This window comes from Oryctolagus cuniculus, chromosome 3, assembly GCF_051225735.1.
Source record: "Oryctolagus cuniculus isolate XC-2025 breed Fujian yellow rabbit chromosome 3, ASM5122573v1, whole genome shotgun sequence".
NCBI lineage: Eukaryota > Metazoa > Chordata > Mammalia > Lagomorpha > Leporidae > Oryctolagus > Oryctolagus cuniculus.
In genome coordinates, this window is record NC_142869.1 from 92,479,311 (window position 1) to 92,504,282 (window position 24,972).

The 24,972-nt window shown below is 37.8% G+C and overlaps 1 protein-coding gene and 1 long non-coding RNA gene across 7 annotated transcripts in view; one reads left to right on the forward strand and one right to left on the reverse strand.

Annotated features, from left to right (window-relative positions):
• The window catches only part of LOC103348757 (uncharacterized), a 43,979-nt gene extending 43,714 nt beyond the window's left edge, over positions 1 to 265 (reverse strand). For 4 of the 5 annotated variants that reach the window (XR_007920401.3, XR_517050.5, XR_016231551.1 and 1 more), the window contains exon 1: positions 126 to 265. This is a non-coding gene — a long non-coding RNA (uncharacterized LOC103348757). Of the gene's footprint in view, positions 1 to 86 lie in introns of all 5 variants that reach the window. The other variant, XR_016231552.1, reaches the window with a different exon arrangement.
• MMADHC (metabolism of cobalamin associated D) lies at positions 238 to 22,807 on the forward strand. 2 transcript variants are annotated; one of them, XM_089329178.1, is made up of 8 exons: positions 238 to 389; positions 778 to 836; positions 6,511 to 6,655; positions 9,726 to 9,943; positions 13,292 to 13,397; positions 13,966 to 14,096; positions 21,046 to 21,132; positions 21,974 to 22,807. In XM_089329178.1, the coding sequence occupies exons 2-8, from the start codon at positions 828 to 830 to the stop codon at positions 22,166 to 22,168; spliced, it is 891 nt and encodes a 296-aa protein (XP_089185304.1). In that variant the 5' UTR covers positions 238 to 389; positions 778 to 827; the 3' UTR covers positions 22,169 to 22,807. The 2 variants fall into 2 exon arrangements, with proteins under 2 accessions (XP_089185304.1, XP_002712201.1); XM_002712155.6 differs by having other exon boundaries at positions 238 to 318.
• The last annotated feature ends 2,165 nt before the right edge of the window (positions 22,808 to 24,972 follow it).

A 24,972-nucleotide genomic window follows, 5' to 3' on the forward strand; every position in this document is an offset into this window, starting at 1 on the left:
GGCAATCAGAAAAGTTTGCGGTGAGAGGAATTCTGAAAGGGGTTCAAGGAGTCAAGGAGCAAGCTCTGTAGCCCTCTCCACCCCACCTTTCCTCCTCCCACGTCGTCTGCCCGGGAGCATCCTACCGAAAGTCAGCGCCACGTAGGCCTACGTGACACGCGTGCGCATCACCGACTCGACGATCCTTCTCATCGATGCGCTCGAAAGTGACTAGTTTAGCCTGGCCGCTGCCGGCGTAGTCGCTGCTGTCGCTGTATTCGCCGCCGCCATTTCCACGGCGGGAAGAGTCTGGTTCTGGGGCAGGTGGAGGCGGCGGTGGTGAGTGGTGCGGCCGGCTTCCTCTCGCGTTAGCCTCTCCACATTCCCCTGCCTTCGGGCCAGAGCCCTGGGTATTGCCCCCATGCCTACGAGGCCCTAGTCGTCCTGTCACCCTACTTTTAGGCTCCCTTCTTTCTCACGCCCTCAGCTCGGTCCGAACAGCTGGGAGCTGTCGCCACACGACCCGGATCTGTGTTCAAACACTTGCTTCGGCCCTCAGGACTCCGGCCTGGCGGGTCCGAGTCCGAGGCGAGCCGCCGCCGCCGGGCGGGCGCTCTGCGCAGCCTCCTGAGGGCGGGGGACGGGTCCTGGCCACCTCCTCGTTGGGTCCGGGTTGAGCTCAGACTTTGGTCCTGCGGTGGGCGAGGCACACGGAGGAGGAAATCGTGGACCTTACCCGAGCCGCCCGTGTTAAGAGTTCAGTCTGTCACGAACCTGTTTTGTTTTGTCCTTTCCCAGGAGTAACTTTACAAACAGGGGAGCCTTTGCGTCTGCCTGCTCTGCCAGATATGGCCAATGTGAGTAAATAGTCCCTTAAAATCGGTCATCTGGTTTGGGAACTTCTTAGGAAAGGGAGGGATTATGATGGCGTTGGCGGGGTCATGTTCTACTGAAGGTTTCAAAAATGCCAGGATAGCAAGAAGTGTGAAATCCTTGTTATGTTTGGAGGTAACTTGAGCACATTCTTTTAAATGCGTGTGCACTTCTCTAATTTCAGGTTTATATAGAAACTCAGTGCAAGTACCCCTTCCATATTTTTTAAAGACATTGTTTCAGTAGATTAGAATATTTAAGCCCCTTTTTCTCTGTAGCAGTTTCAGTATAAGAAATGACCTTTCAGATTCCACAAAATGAGAGCAAGAGCACATACTATTCATGTGAGTGAAAGATCCTGCCGTAGGCGTTCATGTAATAAGGGCACATGAAACATAGGAAAACAGGTGTAGAAAGAGTACAGTCGTGCCATTTACAAAGCTTTGAAAAAGTAAAAAGCAGATTCAGAGCTTTGTGGAGAGGGGATAGCAGGGAGTTGGGATCATTTAGTGGTCAGAGCTTTTAACTTGAGTTTTGAAAATGGATGGCACTTGAGAGAGTGAAGGTGTAGGTGAGGAAACTAGGGGGCATATTTAGAGAACGCGCTTCAAATATTAAGAAGTCATTCTGCCTTCTCAAATAAAAGATGTGTGAAAACGATTAATGGAAAGGGAAGGTTGGATTGTGAAGTGGGGACAAACTAATACCTTTGAGTGCTAGACTCGGTAATTTAAGGTTTATTCTTTAAGTTATGATTTGTGTTAGGAACATTAATATGTGCCAACAGTTAGCCGGTTTGCTACTCTAGCAATTGAAGGTGATATATTAAATAAAGCCTAAAGGTATAACTGTCCAGAAATAAACAGGAACCATCAGTCTGAACTAGTTTTTAAGGTAAATTTTTGTCGAACAGTAACCTGCACAGAAAGGGAATGTTGTTTAAAAAGAAAAAAAATTATATGGTGCTTTCAAGGAAGGGAAATTAATTGAAATAAACTAAAATGCTAGTATCTCTCTTGACTTATATTGGCTTAACTGAATAAATTGAGTTAGGTGACTTTATATTAAAATACAACTAAATTTTAGTATTAAAATGAACTTTTTGTGTTAATTTTTTTGCTTTGTAAATTCTGAATGGATAGTAATAAAATATGCAGATATGAGGGTCTTCTGTAATTAACAAGCATAACAAGGATCATAAACAACAATGGTAGAGACTATGACAAACTGAAATATGTGTCTCTGATATGAAAAGAGTAGCCTTCCCTTAGTTGCAGTGATCTGTTATTCATTAATTAATGCCTTTTGCATGTATAAATCTATTGCCTTATCTTCTGAGATTGTAAGAAAGGCTAAACATCTGGACTTTGTGTGAAATCTTGCAATTTTTCAGTGTTGATAACCACTTCAAACTTCTCAAAACACTGAAAAATAAGCACAAGACGTATCTGTAGATGGGTGTGGATGTACTTTTTACACCATTAGTTTTTAGCAATTGGAATAGACATTTTTGTTCTCTTCACATGACCAAGAAACAGGACTAAGCCCTAAAGGTGTGCCTGAAAGCTGTTTCTCTTTTTATACTAAGGATTTTGCAATTAAATCTAAATAGCCTAATATTTTCCCAAGTCTAGACCTCTTAGGTTTGTTGGAAGTGAATTGTTTGTGACTTATCCTCCAACAAAAATGAACTCAACTGTTACAGTTTTGGAAGTATTCATTAACTGTCACTTTTGATTATTATGTTCATTAGCTGACCCAATGTCATAAAGTCTGTCAAGTTGTCACAAAACATTATACCTCCTAAGTAAGGGATTTAAGAATCTTAACAGGTTAAAGGGTAAGGTTTGAAACAAATTAGTACTATCTTCAGCTGTCCTTTTCTTTGGGCAAACTCAATACTGGCCATTTTTCATTAAAATGAAATTTCGTAATTGGGTTTTCTTAGGGTAGGAACAAAACTCACATTTTAATATATACTTTCTTTACATGTTGATCATTAAGAAGAAAACTGGCTTAAGAGAAATCTAGTAGCCTTAATTCTTGGCCTAAAATAATCATAAATAACATTAGACAATTTCTAAACTAATTTGAATGATCTTTCCCTGTGTTTTTGCCTTGAAGCAATGTGAATGTGCATGATCATGAATCATATTTTAGTAATTATACTAAACATAGTGTTAATAGTATGTAGAATTGTTGTAGAAATTAAATAAAACAATGCATGTAAAGTACGTAGCACTGGACCTGGCCCCATAACAGTTAATATCTTGTTTATTTACCATCACATGCTTTCAAATGAATGTTGTCAGGACAAGTATTTGGCCTGGCAGTGAAGCCACTGGTTGGGACACATGCATCCCATGTTGAAGTACCTGAGGTTCAAGTCCTGTCTCTGCTCCCAGTTCCAATCTTGCTAATCCACGCTTGGGGAAGCAGCAGGTAGTGACTCAGCTAATTGGATCCTTGCCATCCATATGATACGGGTGATCTGGGTCGAGTTCCTGACTCCCAGTTCACCCTGACCCAGCCTTTACTGTTGCAGGCATCTGTGGAGTAAACCAGCAGATGACAGTATGCTTTCTCACACTTGCTCTCTCAGACTCTTTGCCTCTCAATTACTTAATTAGATTTTAAATTTTTAAAAATGTTCAAATATTCTTATTTAACCTCTTATTTTGAGCCTTTCTACACAATAGTTTAGAACTTAAAACTTTAATTACCTTTAAACCTGAATTATTTTCAGTTATAAAGGTTAATTTATATTATTATTATAATGATTAATTTGTATTATATAGACATCCAAAAGTCCATTTGTCTAGTAAGTAAAAAGCCAAATAATTGCTATAATTGCTATTTTTGTGTCTTTGGGCAGGTTGGGTCCAGGCCCAAAGAATGGACACTTAAATTTTCAGGTATATAGAATTCTCTGGAGACAGGCCATATGCTTTGTAGATGCATATCACCCAAGAATTTATATTTCTCCAAGTCTTGACAGTGTGAGTTTGCCAGGCCTCAAGGGAAGGGGAAAGTAAGCATTTTTAACAGAGAAAAAAAAATCCTATGACCATTTAAGCAGGGGTGGGGAATGTCCGGCCTAAGGGTTGTATAAGGCTGAAAGCCTGTGAAGTTGTTTGGTCTGTCCCTACCAAGGCAGTCTAACACAAGACTAGGAAGTCAGTCAGTTCTCTAGCAGGCTAATTAAGCTGAAAATTTTGTGTGTCCAAATGAGGTTCCAAACATCCAAATGGCCCGTGGCCATAAAGAGATTCCCTACCCCTGGTTTAAAGGAATACAGAGTAATATGAGAGATGTTGATAAGATGTTCTTACATGATTACAGCATAGAATAAGAAAAAGGAAGGTAAAATTTGTAGGGAATATGTCAGAGAGCTAGAAGACCATTTCTAGGATGCTACATTAGGATAAGAAACAAAGTAAGAACAGCTAGATTGGATTTCAGAATATTAGATAAAAGAAAAAGGGATGATTTTGAACTTTACGAATGTCTATACTGATCCAGCATCCTATCCTGGTGACTAATTTTCATGCTACTCTACCCTCCACACTCCAGTCCATTCTCCATATTGCCTTTACTGGTTATTTGAAATTCAGAGTTACAGAGAGAGAGAAAGAGAGAGATTGATCTTCCATCTGCTAGTTCACCCCCAAGATGGCCGCAATAAACTTGTCACATAGTAGATAATAAATGAAAGTAAAAAACAGAAGCCAGAAGCTAGGAGCTTCATCTGGGTCTCCCACATAGGGTGTCAGGATCCCAGACACTGAGGCCATATTTTGCTGCTTTCCCAGGCACATTAGCAGGAAGCTAGATTGGAAGTGGAACAGCCAGAACATGAACTGGCACCCATATGGGATGCCTACATCACAGGCTGCAGCTTTACTCACTAATCCTCAAAGCTATTCTCCTTATCCAACACCCCTACTCCTGGTCTCTTAATTGCTTAACTCTCTTTAAAAAAAAAAAAAAAAAAAAGATTTATTTATTTATTTGAAGGAGTTAGAGAGAGGAGAGGCAGGGAGGGAGGGAGAGAGAGACAGAGACAGAGACAGGTCTTCCATCTGATGGTTCATTCCTCAATTGGTCGCAATGGCCAGAGCTGCGCCAATCTGAAGCCAGGAGCTTCTTCCTGGTCTCCCATGCAGGTGCAGGGGCCCAAAGACTTGGGTCATCTTCTGCTGCTTTCCCAGGCCATAGCAGAGAGCTGGATCAGAAGTGGAGCAGCTGGATCTTGAACCGGTGCCCATATGGGATGCCGGCACTTCAGGCCAGCGCATTAACCCACTGGGCTACAGCGCCAGCCCCAATTACTTAACTCTTAATAGCATTTCACAGTTGATACACTTGTTCCTGTAATTTTTAGGGCTATCCCATCTCTATTGCAACTACTTAACTCTTGCCATTATGTTGAGAAAGCATAAATGAATGAATGGGTATGGCTATGTTAGAATAAATCTTTATTTACTAGAGCAGTAGGCTGTATTGTAAAATAGTTTGCCAACTCCTGTGTTATATTCGTCTGAGCCAACTATTTTGCTGAAAGTTTATGTGTGAAACACATCTGTCCATTGTAACTAAGCTCAGTCTAGGAAATTATGAACATAGGGTTTTCATTTCTTTCTTGTATGGCATTCTTAATTCTAATTTTTACCAGAAAAGACACACACTTTTAACCAAAGTAAGCTACTGTTTTTTGTTTGTTTGTTTGTTTGTTTGTTTTAATATTGGTGCTATCAACCCAAAAATGTGTGGCAGAGAAAGGGGCTCTCAAAAAACAAAGTATATCCAAGAGTAATCCCTGATATGGCCAACTGTGGGAGCCATAGATATACTCAGGCAGGCAAAGGAAGACAAGAGTTTTTAGGGGCTGGCTCTGTGGTGTAGCAGGTAAAGCTGCCACCTGAAGTGCTGGCATCCCATGTGGGCGCTGGTTCAAGTCCCGGCTGCTCCACTTCCAATCCAGCTCTCTGCTATGGCCTGGGGAAGCAGTGGAAGATGGCCCAAGCCCTTGGGTCCCTGCACCCACATGGGAGACCTGGAAGAAGCTCCTGGCTCCTGGCTTTGGATCTGCGCAGCTGCGGCCGTTGCGGCCATTTGGGGAGTGAACCAATGGTTGGAAAACCTCCCTCTGTCTCTGCCTCTGCCTCTCTGTAACTCTCCCTTTCAAATAAACAAATAAATATTTTAAAAATAAGTTTTTAAAGGTAAAATGAGAAAGAGTTCATAGTTACTTGAAACAATCATTGTTGGCCATGAGGATTAGTAACAAGGCTAGTGTCAGTCCAAGATTGAACAAACAATTGCTGTGTAAGAATCCTTTTCAAATTTTTTGGTGTGTAAGGTTGTGGTAGCCCTTGTGCAATGTTGTCATTTGGCATACATTTTTGTGATTATTCTGTTGTCAGGCAAATATGCAAAAGGACCAACTTCATGACTTTCCAATTGCATTTTATTAGGGTTTGACAAAAGTGACTCCATGTTGAGTCTAACAACGATCCTATTATTTATTTTTAAACTTGTCACGTAGTAGATGATCAATAAAAGTAAAAATCAGTATGATGATTTGCAGAGAATATCTATGTAAACATAGCATTACTATCTAGAATAAATAATTTTTAACTTTGGTGCTGTTGTTAGGTGCTTTGTAACAGAGCCAGACTGGTTTCCTATCTCCCGGGATTTTGCTCTTTAGTTAAGAGGGTTGTCAACCCCAGAGCCTTTTCAACTGCAGGATCTTCAGGTTCCGATGAATCTCATGTGGCTACTGCACCTCCAGATATTTGTAAGTAAAGGTTATTATTACTTATAATTGTATCAGAACACTTTGAGTTGTATTTCTTCTACTGTTTCTTCTTGGGTTTTTATGGATATTTTTTAAGTTGTGTTTATGTGTTCTGCATAAATAATTTATACCAGAAAGCTACAATATGAAAAGAAAAAGAATACAAATGCTCTTGACTTATGATGAGGCTATGTCTTGATATACTCTTTAAATTTGAAAATACCTGTAAGTCAAAAATGCATTTAATACATCTAGCCCAATATCATAGTTCAGCAACGTAGTACTCTGTAAGGGTATCAGTTATTTACCCACATGAATGCATGATTGACTGGGAGCTGTGGCTTACTTGCCTGTTCAGCAATAGGTATTATACTATATGTTGGTAGGTCGGGAAAAGATAAAAATCAAAATGTAAATACAGTTTCTACTGAATATATATTCTTTTGCACTATCATAAAATGGGGACCATATGTACTTGTTTCCAAAGCTTATTTTCTCGAATTTTAGTTTCTTTCTATCTTCAGTCCCACAGTCTCCCTGAAACATTTCTCCTTTTGATATGGTAACCTGTGCTGCTACTTCCTGATATTCTTCCCTAATTTATTTTTCCTGTTTTAGATATATTTATTTAAAAGGCAGAGTTACAGAGAAAGAGGGGGACAGAGAGATACCTTTCATCTACTGGTTCACTCCCCATATGGCCTCAATGGCCGTAGCTGGGCTGATCCAAAGCCAAGAGACAGGAGATTCATCCAAGTCTCCCATGTGGGTGCAGGGGCCCAAGCACTTGAATGATCCTCTGCTGCTTTCCCAAGTACATAAGCAGGAAACAGGATTGGAAGTGGAGTTGCTGGGACTTGAACCAGCACCCATATCGGTACCAGCATCACGGTCAATGGCTTTACCCACTACACCACAATGCCAGCCCCCACTAAGTTTCTTAAATATAGCTGGCACATGTTATATATTAGTGTATATTCAGTAACTCACCTGCTATCTATAAAGTTTACATCTTTGAATTTATTTTGTATGCCACTGTTAGGCTAATCATTCTAAATATTTTAATCATGCCATTTTCTTCATAAACTTTGGTTACACCATGACTTTTATCAGCAGTTCCTAAACCATCCTCAAACTTTGAATCATTTTTCACGGTTTAAAAAAAAAAAAGGTGGAAGATTTTTGTGTTAAGTTTGAGAAATTCTACCTTCTATATTCCTGTCTTAGAAATTTGTAATGCACACTAAAATGTTAAAGACTCTTAGAAATTTAACCTAATGTGTTCAAAAGTTGTCATGCGTGGAATCACTTTTTTCATGAAAAACACTTTTTCATGAAACACAATGTATTTGACATTGACCTGGGCATTCAAAGCTTCCCATCCCCCACCATCTTTGACGACTATTCAGTTTATGTCACTTTCAGGTAAATCATAAGTTATCATAAATGAAAGACTTGCCATCAGGTTATGTAAGGGATTGGTATCCTGAATATGTAAAGCATTTTTAAAGATTAGTAGGAAGCCGGCACCGCAGCTCACTTGGCTAATCCTCTGCCTGCGCGCTCGCACCCCAGGTTCTAGTCCCGGTTGGGGCGTCGGATTTTGTCCTGGTTGCTTCTCTTCCAGTCCAGCTCTCTGCTGTGGCCCGGGAAGGTAGTGGAGGATGGCCCAAGTGCTTAGGCCCTACACCCACATGGGAGACCAGGAGGAAGCACCTGGCTCCTGGCTTCGGATCGCGGCCGTGGCGGCCATTTAGGGGGTGAACCAACAGAAAAGGAAGACCTTTCTCTCTGTCTGTCTCTCTCTCTCTCACACTGTCTAACTCTGCCTGTCAAAAAAAAAAAAAAAAAAAAAAAAAAAAAGATTAGTGGGAAGAAGAACCCAGTGGAAACCCAGAAAGCACAACAAATGAAGATATGAGCAGACCTTTCACAGAAGAGAAATACTAAATGACCCTAAATCTATATGAAAGTTTAATCAAATCCAATATTATTGTGAGGCACTTATTTTTTATGAAGAGTACTAGAAGCTCATAGACATGAATAGTCTTTAAAACTCATCTTGTTCAGAAATGCTTTAAAAGACTTTATCTTGTGATGAGCTGCAATTGTTAGAGTCTTGTTACTCAAAATGATCAACCTTGCTATTATCTGAGAAGTTGTTAGGAAAATAGTATCTTGAGCCCCCACCCCAAGCCATTAAATCAGAATTTACATTTTAACAAGATCCCACATTTTTCTTAAGTCCTTTAAAGTCTGGGAAACATTGGGTTAAGGTGTCTGTGTTGATAATTTTGAGAAGGTATCAAGGTTCAGCAGGAACAAGTTCCATGACTGATAGGTGATAATGGCATATGAAAGAAGTAATCACACTCACAATCCAGCAGAGAGGGAGCCACATTTACATGACCTTTTTCAGTCATTCTATTCTGGCAGGGTATTAAAAAATAACTGTTTTTATTGCCAAGTAATGTGAATAACAGTTGTCCTTAAGTTTCTCTAAATTAACCCCCTATTCTGAGTAATTATTAGTTTGATTTTCTACTTTATTCTTTTTTTTGATCTTTTTAAATTTTTTATAAGCTAGTGTATTTGTTAAGCTTTAAGTAAATAATGTGGTCTCTTCTGCTTTGTAATCTGTATTAATTCATGTGATTTGTAAATAGAGCGTTTTGTCACATAATGTGCAACTCTTTTTTTTTTTTTCCCAGCCCATTGATACAGATATCACTAGGGAACAGCAGCTGAATGCTCCTCCCCAAGGATCACTGCTGTTAAGCTTGATGTCTTTCCTTTTAAATATTTTTTCGCTATTTAAAAATATGAATATGAAGATATAAAAACATGTTTCGTACATATATATTCTTTGACCTAGCTTTTTTTTTTAAATGCACTAGTTGCTTGATTAGACTTTTGGATATGACAAAATAATTTATATTCACAGAGAAAGCAAAATTTCAAAGATCTTTCAGGAAAAAAATGCACAGTTTTAAGAAGAGCATTCTTTCACTTTGCCAATGCACTTAATTATCATAGAAAATATGATTCATTTGTTGCTCCTCCTCTTCAGGCACTCGAACAGTATGGCCTGATGAAGCTATGGGACCATTTGGACCTCAGGATCAGAGATTCCAGCTTCCTGGAAACATAGGATTTGATTGTCACCTCAATGGCACTGCTTCACAGAAGAAAAACCAAGTTAATAAAACTTTGCCTGATGTTCTAGCAGAACCATTATCAAGTGAAAGACATGAATTCGTAATGGCACAATATGTAAATGAATTTCAAGTAAGTTGTTAATACTGTTTTTTTGTGTTCCAGTTGATGCTATATTACTTTTCAGTTACTATAAGCATGTTACACATTGAAAAATAAAAAAGAAATCAAACTTCTTCCAGTATATACAGAAAAAAACATTAAAAACTGGTTACTGTCCTGTATGATTTTTGTTATATAATTTTTAGGTACTCATAGAAGTCTTTTTGTTGTTGTTGTTGTTGTTGACAGCCAGAGTTAGAGAGAGAGAGACAGAGAGAAAGCTCTACCTTTTCCATTGGTTCACCCCCAAAATGGCTGCCACGGCCACGATCCGAAGCCAGGAGCCAGGTGCTTCCTCCTGGTCTCCCATGTGGGTGCAGGGCCTAAGCACTTGGGCCATCCTCTACTGCCTTCCCGGGCCACAGCAGAGAGCTGGACTGGAAGAGGGGCAAACAGGACAGAATCCAGCGCCTCAACCAGGACTAGAACCCGGTGTGCCGGTGCCGCAAGGTGGAGGATTAGCCTAGTGAGCCGCAGCGCCAGCCCTCATAGAAGTCTTAATATGTTTTATAATAACTACTTATTTCAAATATTGATAATTATTATTTTAGATTACTAGAAATTTATATTCTGTTTTTCACTTTTATAAATCTCAATTATAATTTGGATATGGGCCTACTTCCAGCTACTTTTAATACTCCCCTGCCCATGTAAAGGCTTAAGAAATGTTTGAGATCCCTGAAATTGTTAAAATATAGTAAATTGAAAAGGAAGAGTAATAACTTTTTATAAAACAATATCTGGGAGTTTGGGAGGGGAATGTTTCTTAAGTTTTATTTGAATTTTTTAAACTTGCTTTGTGTCATGGCTCATTTGGGTAAAAGCTAATAAAATTCAGGGTTTCTGTCAAATCCCTGATGTTTACCACTTTTCACATTTCTGTGTGGTTTCAGGCTGAGTTTTTGATCAAAGCCGTATTATTAGAAGCAGCAGTGTCCCTCACAACTAGGAGTTAGGTACATAACCAAATCTTGGATTTGACTTCCCCTATCTTTTTTGTCCCAAATAACTGTTTTTTCTTTCTTGGCTCCTTGTTTCTCCTCTGCATACAAATTAAATTACACTTTTCATAGAATTTTGTCCTTCATACTCATTTAAATTATGTATTGGTCACTTAATCTCTTGGCTTCTTACACAGACTATTTTTTAATAACTCCTAACTCAGTATTTCTATTTCTGACATGTCTGCCTCTATATTTCTTTCTACCAGCCAAACATTTTTATTTGAATGTCTCACAAATTCCTAGATTTTCCATATTAAATAATGTGAAGTAGTCCTGTTTTCTCCTAAAACCTGTGTAACCAAATTGGCAGAACCATCCTCCTGTCCCAAAGTAGTACCAAGCTTCGCTTCCTTCTTTATCATGTCACCATAAGTAGTATCAAAATCATATTACTCCTATCCCTGAATTTATTCCTAAGTTATTAGTGTCTTCTCAGTTCTCTGCCAAAGTTCAAGGGCTCTTTACATCATATGAATTCTTAGAGGCATTATATTGTCAGGGACTATGGTGATAAAATAAATCTAGGCTCAAAAATTTTCTCTACCTTTGGCTCCCTTGCCCGCAAAGGAACGACATTGCTCCCAGCTGATCGGTCTTCAGTAGACTTTTATTTAAACAGGATAGAAAAAGAAACCCTTGAGCAAGGGGAGCTCCGAAAGAAAGGGGAAGCTCCCGTACCATATCACAAACAGCTTATATAGTATAACTTTGTTGAAGCATGTAAGCAAGCTTAGTCCATGCTACAGTCCATGCGGTGGTGCTTCAGTCGGGTGCCTGATCACTCACAGTCCATGCGCTCCCTGTCCAACCATAAAGGTGATCATGCGCCTTCATCCAATCAAGCTCCTGGTCACGTAGCAGGCAACTCAGGTGCTAAGCACAAGCTTCCACCTGTTGTTTTCTCAGCCTTGGTCAGTGGGAAAAGAAGTACGGGAAGCCCCAAGGCCATAGTTGTTTTGACTCTAGCCTGGGGTTATGAAACGGTCCTGATATCTCAGCTCAACAAAAACCATAAACATCCACACAGCAGTAACTATTGCAATGGGTCAGCAAGCTAAGCCTTAGCATGTGGGCCCATGGCCGGCTCATGGGTCCCCACATCTACCACTTATTTAATTTTGTGACCTTGAGGAAGTTACTTAATATATTTGAATCACTTTTTGCTTGTAAGTAAAATAGGGATAATATTCCAATCTCACAAGATTTCTGTGAGGATTAAATATGGTAATATGTACAAAGCACTTAACTACCCTAAAACACCAATAATAAATGTTGACAATTGATCTATCATCTGCTTCTTCTCATTAGCATATGTACTTCACTAATAGTTATGTTCATTTTTTGTATGTGATCTTACTATTTCTTTTTGCTTAAGAAGGAGGAAACAGTGAAGGAGGGAGAGAACATGAAATTTGTTCCCTTTATAGAAACAAAAAAGTAAAAAAAAAAATTTCATTTCACAATTTTGAACCTTTCCCTGTATCCCACCACCTCCTACTACATCTGCACTCCATCCACAGTTTACCTTTTTTAAATACACCACTGTATGCCTTTATACTGTTATTTGGTTTTACTGATCTGCTTTTCCTCCTGAATTCCTATCCTGTATTCCACCTGTTCTTTACTTAACAGATAAACACATAAGTTAATAGAGAGCTCAAATATTACCATTTCAACTTTCTTCCTGATTCCTCCTTGCAAAGCAAATTCCTTCCTCCTCCATCCCCAGAAGACTTTCTTCATAACTCTGTAGCACTTTTAATACTCAGTTGAATTAATTTCTTTATGTTCATTTTTCTTCTAGTTCTGGTATACCTGAGAGTGAAGACTGAAATTTTACCTGTGTAATGTTTGCTCCTATTCTAGTGGCTGATGTATAGTAGGCTCCCAATAAATTTCAGTTGAATAAAAGCCTCAGCTCTCCCTGTAGGAGAGCCTTATTATTGAATCATGGTATTTTGCTAGTTAGTGTTACTATCCCCATTTTATAGATGATTGCACAAAAGAAAAATTATATTTATCACAGAATATGAAAGACATCATGATAGAGTCATAGTAGTTAGAGTTTTAGCCAATTTCAGTTCATACCATGTGTTTAAATATCAATATATATATGCACATATTCTATTTCATTGAAAATTTTAAAATCTTTCATCAGAGAAGAGTTTTAAGTATATAAAATATTATTACCTCATCTTCCAGTTAGATTAGAATTTATTTTTTTAAAAACTTTCTAACTTGGTAAGTACATAGAAGGCATACATTTTATTTGAACCCTACATTATTTTCACTTATATATCCCTGTTCTTCATAGGGTCATAATACACCTGTTGAACAGGAAATTAACAGTGCAGAAACTTACTTTGAAAGTGCCAGGGTAGAGTGTGCAATCCAAACATGTCCAGAATTGCTGCGAAGAGGTATGTTGTGCTTTATACATTGAAATACTAATGTATACTAAATAATGTACTCCATAGGAATTGTAGTGCTGTACCTTACATTTTAAGGTCTGGCTAGATATGATTGCCTGGCCAAGATGGAGGCTTTCAGATGTCTCCTAGCATCTATGTTCTGTTGCTGGTAGACAGAGTGTTATTATTTTCAATAACGTTTTCTCTTAAGCTCAAGTCAGTTTTCCTCCTGCGTGCTTATAGCTATTATTTCATGAGCTAGTAAATGTTACTGAGAAAACTCTTTTCTTGGTAATAAACTTTTTTGAAAATTATATTAACACCAATAACATTTTTTAACCCTGTTTATTCATCAGAACTTTGGTGGTAATATTTCAGCTCATCCAACAAAAGCAGATGTGAACAAAACGAAGTTTATTTTACTCATTTCAAAAAATTGCATACATTTATACAAATAATGTAATATCACAATGATTTAACCTGATCATTTTTCTAAAGTATTTTAATAAACTGTTTTATACACTGTTTTTTCACAAAACAAATTATATTCTTCTTTGAATTTTTGTTTTATTTGTAGATTTTGAATCACTATTTCCAGAAATGTCTAATAGCAAACTAATGATTCTGACTGTAACACAGAAAACTCAGAATGATATGACTGTTTGGAGTGAAGAGGTAGAAACTGAAAGAGAAATGCTCTTAGAAAAGGTAATTCTTTCAATTATGCATGGTTTAATTTTGATCTTATTTATATACCATAGAGCCAGTGTTTTACAATTATGAGTATGATCTTCAGTCTTTATTCATTCTCTGCTGAAGTATTTTAATTATAAAGGACTTCACATCTGTTTTCAGAATAAAAATGACAGTTTTTTTAAAATATTCTTGAAAAATTTAGATTATGTTCATTGCTTTTCTGAATGTTTTAAAATGTATGTCTGTTTGAGCCGGCGCCGTGGCTCACTAGGCTAATCCTCTGCCTTGCGGCGCCGGCACACCGAGTTCTAGTCCCAGTCAGGGCGCCGGATTCTGTCCCGGTTGCCCCTCTTCCAGGCCAGCTCTCTGCTGTGGCCAGGGAGTGCAGTGGAGGATGGCCCAAGTGCTTGGGCCCTGTACCCCATGGGAGACCAGGATAAGTACCTGGCTCCTGCCTTTGGATCGGTGCAGTGCACCGGCCGCAACGCGCCAGCCGCGGCGGCTATTGGAGGGTGAACGAACGGCAAAGGAAGACCTTTCTCTGTGTCTCTCTCTCTCTCACTGTCCACTCTGCCTGTCAAAAAAAAATGTATGTCTGTTTGCAGAAATTTGGAAAATAACAGTAAAAAAAGACACAAAAATAAAATTTATTCTTCTACCCTGTCTCTCCCTCTCTAAATCCTTCTCTCCCTCCATCTCTTCCACTACCCTCATTTAATGCATGTTGAGTAAAAAGTGAAAGTTATGGGGCCGATGCGTGGCAGAACATGTAAAGCTGCCACATGCAGTGCTGGCATCCCATATGGGTACAGGTTCAACTCCCAGCAGCTCCACTTCCAATCCATCTCTCTGCTAGGCCTGGAAAGCAGTAGAAGATTGCCCAAGTCTTTGGGCCTCTGCACCTATGTGGGAGACCAGAGAGAAGCTCGTGGCTTTGAATCAGCCCAACTCCAGCCATTGCAGCCATTTGGGGAATGAACCAGCAGATGGAAGAGCTCTCTCTCTGTAACTCTGCCTTTCAAATAAATCTTAAAAAAAAAAAAAAAAAAAAGGAAAGAAACAAAAAGAAAGAGTAAAAGTTACCCCAACCCTCTCCAAAGAATAAATGTTAACAGTGAACAATATGATGATCCTGCCTATATTTTTTCCTCTTTTACTTTTACATAAGCATATATTTGAGTACTTTTTATATCATTATACATTGATATATTTCATTCTTTTTAAAATTTGCATAGTATTACAAAGCATGTCTAAACCAGGAGGTTTTTAAATTATTTTTTAAATTTCATTAATGATTTATAGGTTGAAAATCAAACTTTTGCATTTATAGGCAACACATTAGTAAAAAAAAGTCTGTACATGTTTTAATGCATACTAATCTCTCTATAGATTCCTATGTAGAGAGGAATCAAAGGATAATTAGATTTAAAATTTTGATACACACTGCTAATTTGCCCACCAAAAAGATTTTTTTTGTATATGGCTATCACCCTAACTTACCCTATGTGTTAACATTCTTTTCATTTTTATCTGTCTGGGAAGTGATAAGTAGTACTTTCTCATGTTATATTTTAAACCTGTATAATTATGTTTCTAAGAATTTAATGTTGGGTTCTATCAGTTTCTTTGTCTGAAAGACAGAAAGGAATATTCCTCTGTATGACAGGCTAAGAATGACTCATTTGAGTACCTTAGCTAACTTTGAGTTGAAAATTTTCCTTTACTGATTTCCTTTTAGGATAATGTTTAGAATTATATTTTCTTTAGGATTGGATGTATGGTCCCTATCATTTGTAGCATTACTGTAATTCATATATTTAGTAGTATTTTATGATAATGACATCATACCTCTGTCTCACATAAAGCTATCTAATAATTTTCATGTGGTTTGTAACAGTCGTGAACATATTAGTTAAATGCTTATCAAAAAAGAAATTACAGAAAGGCATAAAACATTGTCAGTGATTTCAAGAACATCTGATTTAGAGAATTGGAATAGGCAATAACTAACAGTAAATACTTTATTTGTATATTAACATAAAGCTTAGTAAGTACTTAATTTATCATTGTCATTGAGTGGCCAGGGAACTCTCACATATGCATTGCATTAGTGGCCCTAATTTTTGATCGGTTAAATTCTGAGCCTAATGTGTAACTGACTCTGGTATAGTTCTAAGTCAGTTTTCAATAACTAGTTTCAGGATTTTGAAATGACAACATCTTTCTTATTGAAATTTAATTTTATAGTGGCTGTAGCTGTTTCACTCTCTATGAAAAAAAGATAAGTGTATTGAAGATATATTAGTGATTATTTTAGAATCATACATAGTTTTTTCTCCAAGTAGATAATATATGTTATATAGTTTAAATCTGTTCCAGTTTTTTCCAGCAGATGTATTTGGTGTTGATGAGAATTTTTTTTTTAATGTATTTATTTGAAAGGCAGAGTTACAGAAACAGGGAGAGACAGAGAGACATCTTCCCTCTGCTGGTTCACTTCCCAGATGGCCACAACAGCTGGGGCTAGACAAGGCGAAAACCAGAAGCCTCGAACTCTATCAGGATCCACCATGTGGGTGACAGGTGCCCAAGTACTTAAGCCATCTCCCACTGCCTTCCCAAGGCATTAGCTGGGAACTGAATCAGAAGCAAAGCAAGCAGGACTCAAACTGGCTCACTGATATGGGATGGTGGTGTCACAGGCAGTGGTTTAACCCACTGTTCCACCACACCAGCCCCTTGAACAGAAACAGATATTTAAATTGTTTTTTCTTATGCTAATTTGGTGCTCTTTTAGTTAATGTTTCTAAGCATTTGCATTACATTATATTGCTTCGCTCTGCTTATAGATTTTAGGTACAGCACATATCTATTAAATTGAAATATGTTATCCCTAGTTTCTGTACTATGTTCAGTTGTTTCAGTACTTTTGAGAATTATGAGGGTTAATTAGATATAACCATAATGTAAATATTGAATACAATCTACAGAATACAGAATTATTTTAATGTTTAATGCTCATCATTAGTTTACATGAAGGTATTGAGAAAAAATGTTAGCTTGGGGCCAGCATTGTGGTATAGCGGGTAAAGCTGCCGCCTGCAGTTCTGGCATCCCATCTGGGCACCAGTCCAAGTCCTGGCTGCTCCAGTTCTAATCCAGCTCTCTGCTAAGCCCTGGGAAAGCAGTAGAAGATGGCCCAGGTGCTGGGGCTCCTGCATCCACCTGGGAGACCTGGAAGAAGCTACTGGCTCCTGGCTTCGGATTGGCACAGCTCGAATCATTGCAGCCATCTAGGGAGTGAAATAGTGGATGGAAGACCTTTCATTCTCTCTTGCTCTCTCTTGCACGCGCGCGTGTGTGCGTGCTCTCTCTCTCTGCCTCTCTGTAACACTACCATTGAAATAAATAAATAAATCTTTAAAAAGAAGTTTGCTTTGGTGGTGTACCTATCAACAAACTGTGAAGAATATCAAAAAATAAGGTTACAACAAATTTAGTTTCATAAAAACAATTTTTTAAGAATTATTTTATTTATTTGAAAGAGTTACAGAAAGAGGTAGAGACAGAGAGAGGTTTTCCATCCATTGGTTCACTCCCCAGATGGCCACAACGGCCAGGAGCTGTGCTGATCAGGGGCCAGGAGCTTCTTCCAGGTCTCCCACGCCAGTGCGGGGCCAAGGACCTGGGCCATCTTCCACTGTTATCCCAGGCCATAGCAGAGAGCTGGACTGGAAGAGGAGCAGCTGGGACTAGAACCGGTGCCCATATGGGATGCCGGCTCTTCAGGCCAGGGCTTTAACCTGATGCGCCACAGCACCGGCCCTGTAAAAACAATTTCTGACAGTTTTAACTATTTATTTGAGCAAAGAATGATGTGGGAATCAGGCAGCTCTTAGAACATGAAGAGTTTCAGAGAGAGCTTTACTTTGCCGTGTGGCCAGGAAATATTTATAGATGGAAAGCAGAAGCCAGGACAGAAACAACTTCATTGTTTATAGCTCAGGGTATACCACCATTGACTGAAACTCAGCTACTGTGATTGGCTGAAACCCTTGATATTTCTTAAGAAATACACTTCTAGTGCCGGCGCCATGGCTCAACAGGCTAATCCTCCACCTTGCGGCGCCGGCACACCAGGTTCTAGTCCCGGTTGGGGCGCCGGATTCTGTCCCGGTTGCCCCTCTTCCAGGCCAGCTCTCTGCTATGGCCAGGGAGTGCAGTGGAGGATGGCCCAGGTGCTTGGGCCCTGCACCCCATGGGAGACCAGGAAAAGCACCTGGATCCTGGCTCCTGCCATCGGATCAGCGCGGTGCGCCAGCTGCAACGGCGGCCATTGCAGGGTGAACCAACGGCAAAGGAAGACCTTTCTCTTTCTGTCTCTCTCTCACTGTCCACTCTGCCTGTCAAAAAAAAAAAAAAAGAAAGAAAGAAAGAAATGCACTTCTAAGTTGGGCTTTCAGTTTGTTTATGTACTAAGATTGGTTACAGTATGTTAACTAAAGACCCAAGGCTTGGAGGTTTACCTTGGACCAACTTTTAACTATTTAAAGATCTAATTGGGTTTTATTGGCCATTCCAGTATTGGACAGCACTTTATTCACCTCAGTTCTATTCTAGAATGAATGTTCCTATGAGGCAAGCAAAGGAATTTGACACTATAGATAGAAAAGGGTTGAAGTACAAACAGGAAAAATGAAGTGCGTTAGCCCTTTCGAAATTGTTTTTTGCTTATGGGACTAAAATAGACAGAAATTTTCTTACCATGCTGGCTCAGGTAAACTGAACCCCTTCAATTAATTGGTATGAATCTTGTGAGTTTTAGATTTGTTTTTATTTTTTAAACTGGCCTCTGCCAAGGTCAGTTTAATTGTTAATTACATGGCACCTAGCATGAATGATTACCATTCTGGTTTGGTCTAGCCTACTGGAAACTAATACATGAGGCTAGTCTAAAACAGTAGTCTGCCATAAACTTTGTGTAATAAAGCCTAGTCAGCAAATATGGTAGTCCCCTGTTTTCATTGAGGGGTATAGTCTGAGACTCTCAGTGGATGCTTGAGCCCCCAGATAGTACTGAACTATTTTATGTTTTATGTACATAACTTTAATAAAGCTTAATTTACAAATGAGGCACGTTGAGATTAAAATAATACTATAAAATAGAACAGTGATGACAAAAATGTTATAAAAGTTACATAAATGTCTCAGAATGTCTTACTGTACTTTTGCTCTTTTCACTTTTATTTTTTTATTTTTATTTGTTTTTTTTGACAGGCAGAGTGGACAGTGAGAGAGAGAGAGAGACAGAGAGAAAGGTCTTCCTTTTTGCCGTTGGTTCACCCTCCAATGGCCGCCTCGGCCAGCGCGCTGCGGCCGGCACACTGCGCTGCTCCGATGGCAGGAGCCAGGTGCTTATCCTGGTCTAAAGCAGGTGTTTTATGACTTCTCTTTGGCATAACCTAATTGCTAGCATCACTACTTTTGTGCTTGAGGACCATTATTAAGTAAAGTAGTAAAGTCAGGTTGACTTGAACATAAATGCTGTGATACCTCAGCAGCTAACTAAATGACTCAACAGGCAGGTAGCATTTGGAGTGTGGATATGCTGTACAAAGGGAACAGAAGAAGCAAGAGAAACTGAGATACACCATGCTATTCAGAGCTGTGCTCAATTTAAAACTTAGGATTCTTTATTTCCCACCCTAACCTCCCTCAGCACCATCACTTTGCTTGGGCTCCTTATCTTTGTCCTGTGACAAAAAAATGTCCCCAAACAAAGGGAGCAAATATGGAAATTACTTCATTTATTTACTTCTCTCAAAGTCTATAGTCTGGCAGTTACTTAAAATCTGAAACTAATTGCCCCATATTTTGATCAATTTTTATAATTACTGAATAGGATAGTGAATTCATTACTTATGCTGACATGACTAGAAGTGGAACTGTATGCTTTGTACCCTTGTTTTTAACTGATTAGGCCTTTTATTTCAAGCATTGTAATCTAGTCTTAGTATTTGTTTTTCATTACTTGAACTTCTGATAAAGCTAATAAAGACAGACATTAGATTTGAAAGACTAAAATTGTGATATAGGCACATGGTATGCAGTCATTATGCACTGTGGTATGCAAAAGATACACAGGGGTGTATAACCCCTTTTTCAGAAAAATTTCATAAATATGGGAGTGGAGAGATGTTTTGAAGATGTTTTCAAATAGCTATCAATTTTTAAAAGATTTATTTATTTATTCATTTGAAAGCCAGAGTTATAGAGAAGCAGAGAAAAAGAGGGATCTTCCATTCACTGGTTCACTTCCCAAATGGCTACAATGACTAGAGCTGCACCAGTCCGAAGCAAGGAGCCAGGAGCTTCTTCTTGGTCTCCCACACGAGTGCAGGGGCCCAAGGGCTTAGCTCATCTGCTTTCCCAGGCCATAGCAGAGATCTGGATCGGAAGAGGAGGAGCCAGGTCTTGAACCTGCGCCCATGTGGGATGCCAGCACTGCAGGCTGCAGCTTTACCCACTACTACACAGCCCTGGCCTAGACAAACAGCTATCATTTAAACTAAAGAATGATTCAGAACTTTTCTTACATTTTATTTTCTTGTTATCTGATATCTCCATAATGATATAAAATAGCAACTATAACCTATAGTTTATGGTAAATTCAGAAGTTACAGTATAGAAATAATCAGAAATATTTCATAAAGAAAATAATTTAGATGAAAAAATAGAGAATTAAGACTTCTTGAAATTAAAATGTTATAGTAACCATTAATATTTTGGAATGGGAAAAAATTTTTTTTACAACATTACAATCTTAATTATTATTTTTTATTAACCTTACTGAGTTTTCTTTCATAAGCAGAGATCCATTTAAATTTTTTTTTTTTTCAAAAAATTAGGCAATCTACAGTGATGCTATCTTGAATATATTATTTGTGCTTTCTCTATACAGTTCATCAGTGGTGCTAAGGAAATCTGCTATGCTCTTCGAGCAGAAGGCTATTGGGCTGACTTTATTGACCCATCATCTGGCTTGGCAGTGAGTAATTAAATGCATTTTTAAAACCAAATTATGAGATAGCAGTGGTTTTTATTGTAAAATGACTATTATAACCTTGGTAAAAGTAGATCATTTATGACTTTTTTAAAATATCACAATTTTACCCAAGAAGTGCTATTATAGGTCAGTTGCATTCAAGTTTTGAGAGCCTTCTGTTACTCACAGTTCAGTTTCTCCATCACTGCAACTTTTTTTTTCCTACTAAAAATAACCAAAGTAGTTATTAATCACTACTCTTGCCAGTAGATGTTTTTTGATTTTTATTGTTATGTTTACTGTTTGTAAACTGAGAATTGGAAATATAGTCTAGTTTCTTTAAGGTTTAGCTATAAACTTTAAAGGTTATACTTTGAAGAAAATGTCACTGTTATTGTGATCAGAGTTTAAATTCTGGATGTATCTTTCAGTTACAAGTAGTAATAAAATCATTTTTTGGATCTTAAGATGGGATTAAGTACTGTTTCTTCTCAAAGGCAAGTAAGATACAAACCATGGACTAGAAATGAAAAACTTTTGCTCTGGACTTTTCCTTATAATGAAAATGATAGTGAACTTCTCTAAGATTCATTTTATCTTTAAAGGTTATGTAATATTACACATTTGAGGTAAAACACAAAATCTGCTAAATCATTCATGTAGCTTTTCAGAATGCATAGGTATTTAGAAGGAGGGAGTAATTCAGATGTTGAATATAACCTTTTTATTTCCTACTTGAAATATTTGGAGTACTGGTAGTTGTATCTTCATGTTTACATGAAAACTTTTACTACATTGCCTTTCTTCCTAATGAAAATATTACTTTGTATTTTATTTCTTCCAGTTTTTTGGACCATATACAAACAACACTCTTTTTGAAACAGATGAACGCTACCGACATTTAGGTTTCTCTGTCGATGATCTTGGCTGCTGTAAAGTGATTCGTCATAGTCTCTGGGGCACCCATGTATTTGTAGGAAGTATTTTCACTAATGCAACACCAGACAGCCATATTATGAAGAAATTAAGTGGAAACTAACAGTAACATCAGTTTATTTGCTGTACTGTTTATATATGATGGATTGATCTATAAATACTGTCAAGACTTCAAGTTTTAAAATATACTTATTTTGTAGGTATTTATTTCAATATTTCTGAATTTGCAACATTGGCAGGTGGTTTGAGGTTCTAAATTGCAAACTTCATTATTGATATTTTCATTGAATACATGTTGAGCACATCCATATTGCACAGAATGTGACAGTTAACATGTAACCAGGGTATGGTCTTATTTCTCCCCTTTATTGGAAAAACTTCATTTTTAATTATTTTTCTCCAAAAATAAATCACACTTTTGGTTATGATAATGTGTTTTTTCACTGCAATATTTTAAAAATATGATTCTTAAAAATTGTTAAGAAGCTACAATGTGTTTTTTAACAACGCAGTTGAGAATTTAATTCATTTTAGGTTTTCCCATTTCTAATTTTTTTCTTATCTGTTAAATGTTCTAATGCAGTCTGTTACTTTGAAATAATGTAATGGAAACATAAAGACAATATATCTTTATGTATAAAAGCATATGAATCTTAAAAAAAAACCATAACTCCGTAAGACAGGTAAATATACTTTGCTTTCAGTTAAAACTATGCCTCAGCCATTAAATCATACTTCTCCAGCTTTTGCAGTTGAAGTGCCTCATTTGTGAAAAAGCTTGTTCTTTTAGCTTGATATACATCAAAAGAATTTTTTGATAGGCTTTTGCCAGTAAAAATAGATCTCAGAAGAAAAAAGAACTTGTACCAAATGAATTAACCATAATGGATAATTTTCTATATTTTTAATGTTTTTCAGTGTTTACATGAAGGTGACCAACTTTTTAATCACTTGATAATGGATATTATAATCTAAACAAAAACCACAAAGTTTTCTGTCTTTAGAAAAAGATGAGTAATGATTTCCATAACATTTTGAAAGTATATGTTTCTATTTATGTAACCAGCACCCAGATCAAACCACAGAACACGTCAGGTTCATCCTGCTCCCTTACAAGTATCTCTGCCTCTCCCAAGGGTAACCACTATCTGAATTTCTATAGCATAGATTGGTTTTGCCTGCTTTAGTGCTTCATATAGATACATGAAACTATATAAAATGTTCACTTTTGTGGCTGACCTCTTTGATTTAACATTGTGAAATTAATTCTTATCATGTATCATTATAGATAACCTGTTGAGAGAGGTGTTATCTTCTCAGTGATTTTTAAATTGGGGCAGTTTTGGCCCTTGAGTCAGTTTTTTAATTTTTTTTTAATTTTTTAAAGATTTACTAATTTGAAAGCCAGAATTATGTAGTGGGGTGGGAGAATGGGAGGGAAGGAGAGAGAGAGATCTTCTATCCACTTGTTCCTTCCCCCAAATAGCCACAACAGTTGAGGCTGGGGTAGGCTGAAGCCAAGAGCTTTTTCCTAGTCTCTCACATGGGTCCAAGGGCCCAAGCACTTGGGGCATTCTCTGCTGCTTTTGCAGACACATTAGCAAGGAGCTAGATTGGAAGTGGAACAGCCAGGTTACCATCTAGTGCCCATATGGGATGCCAGCATCGGAGGCAGTGGCTTAACCCACTATACCACAATGCTAGCCCTGTATTTAGAGACATTTTTGATTACCACAACGGTCGAGCAAGGAATGCAGGGAGTAAATTGTGTTATAGCATCTACTAAGTAGAGACCAGTAATAGTGCTAAACATCCCAGAGTGCAAAGGACACAACAGAGAATGATGTGGTTTCGGTATTTCTAACATGGATATTACTTAGTTAGGTATTTCCTACATTGTCGCGTTCTGAGCTGTGTTCTTTGAAACTTGAACATTTGCTTTAACAATTAAGAAGTGCCCTCTACTGATTGAAAATATTTATTCCCTGTAGGTGACTGCTGATTGGGGAATAATATACATAATGATGGAACTTCTTTTATTACCTTGTTCCTAACAAGATTTCTAGACACAAAAAACATGACAAATAGTAACTGCCAATTAAGTATGAAAATAGTAGAAAATAGTGTAGTATTGTATACTACAGTAAGAAAATACCTCAGATATCTCCTCCATCATGTTCGCTTGATCAAGACCTATGAATAAGGAAGAATTTACAAAGTTAGCCATCTTAAATTTTCTACCTGTTAATAGAAGGTAAATTGATATTAGACCTTTCACTGGGAAAAAATTTTTGTTGTGAAATTTATGTTTTGATAAAAACTTGAAAACTTTTGCATGGAAGTCCTGAAAGATGTCTTTCAGATCATCTGATCCATGCCCCTCATTTTATAGGTAAAATGGGAAGCTGAGGAACATGCATGAGGACACACAGCTAGTATTGAGACCCACCACTGAAACAGGTTGTGATTCATATTTGCTGTTTTATTATCATCAAGACTATTATGTATCTGCCTAAAAATATCAGAGTTACAGAATTTAAGGTCAAAGAATGTTAGGGTTAACTAATACAGCTGCTGTGTTTTGAGTTACAAATTCATTCCATTGAACTCTCCATGCTCTGAATTTCTTTGAAAATTCACTAAAATATGTATCTAAAAGTTTAATTATAGAATGCCACTTCATGAAGTAGTACTCTGGCTTCAAGTGTAAAACCTTCATATTTTTCTTGGTCTTCTATCACTTGTAACATCAACAAAATCCTTATGTTTGAACCAAATCCTGCATTTAGTTCCAGCTTTGATTCCTCTTCTACAACCAGTTCTCTTGTTGCATCAAAGCAGTATTCAGCCACCTCTGCATTATTGATGTTTTGAACCATATTATCTGTTGTGGGGGCTGTCCTGTAC

Bases quoted from the DNA above. Each gene is read 5' to 3' on its own strand.
- MMADHC (XM_089329178.1), top strand. The intron at 6,656-9,725 runs GTAAGTAAAGGT...CCTCCTCTTCAG, and splicing joins TACTGCACCTCCAGATATTT to GCACTCGAACAGTATGGCCT. The intron at 21,133-21,973 runs GTGAGTAATTAA...TATTTCTTCCAG, and splicing joins ACCCATCATCTGGCTTGGCA to TTTTTTGGACCATATACAAA.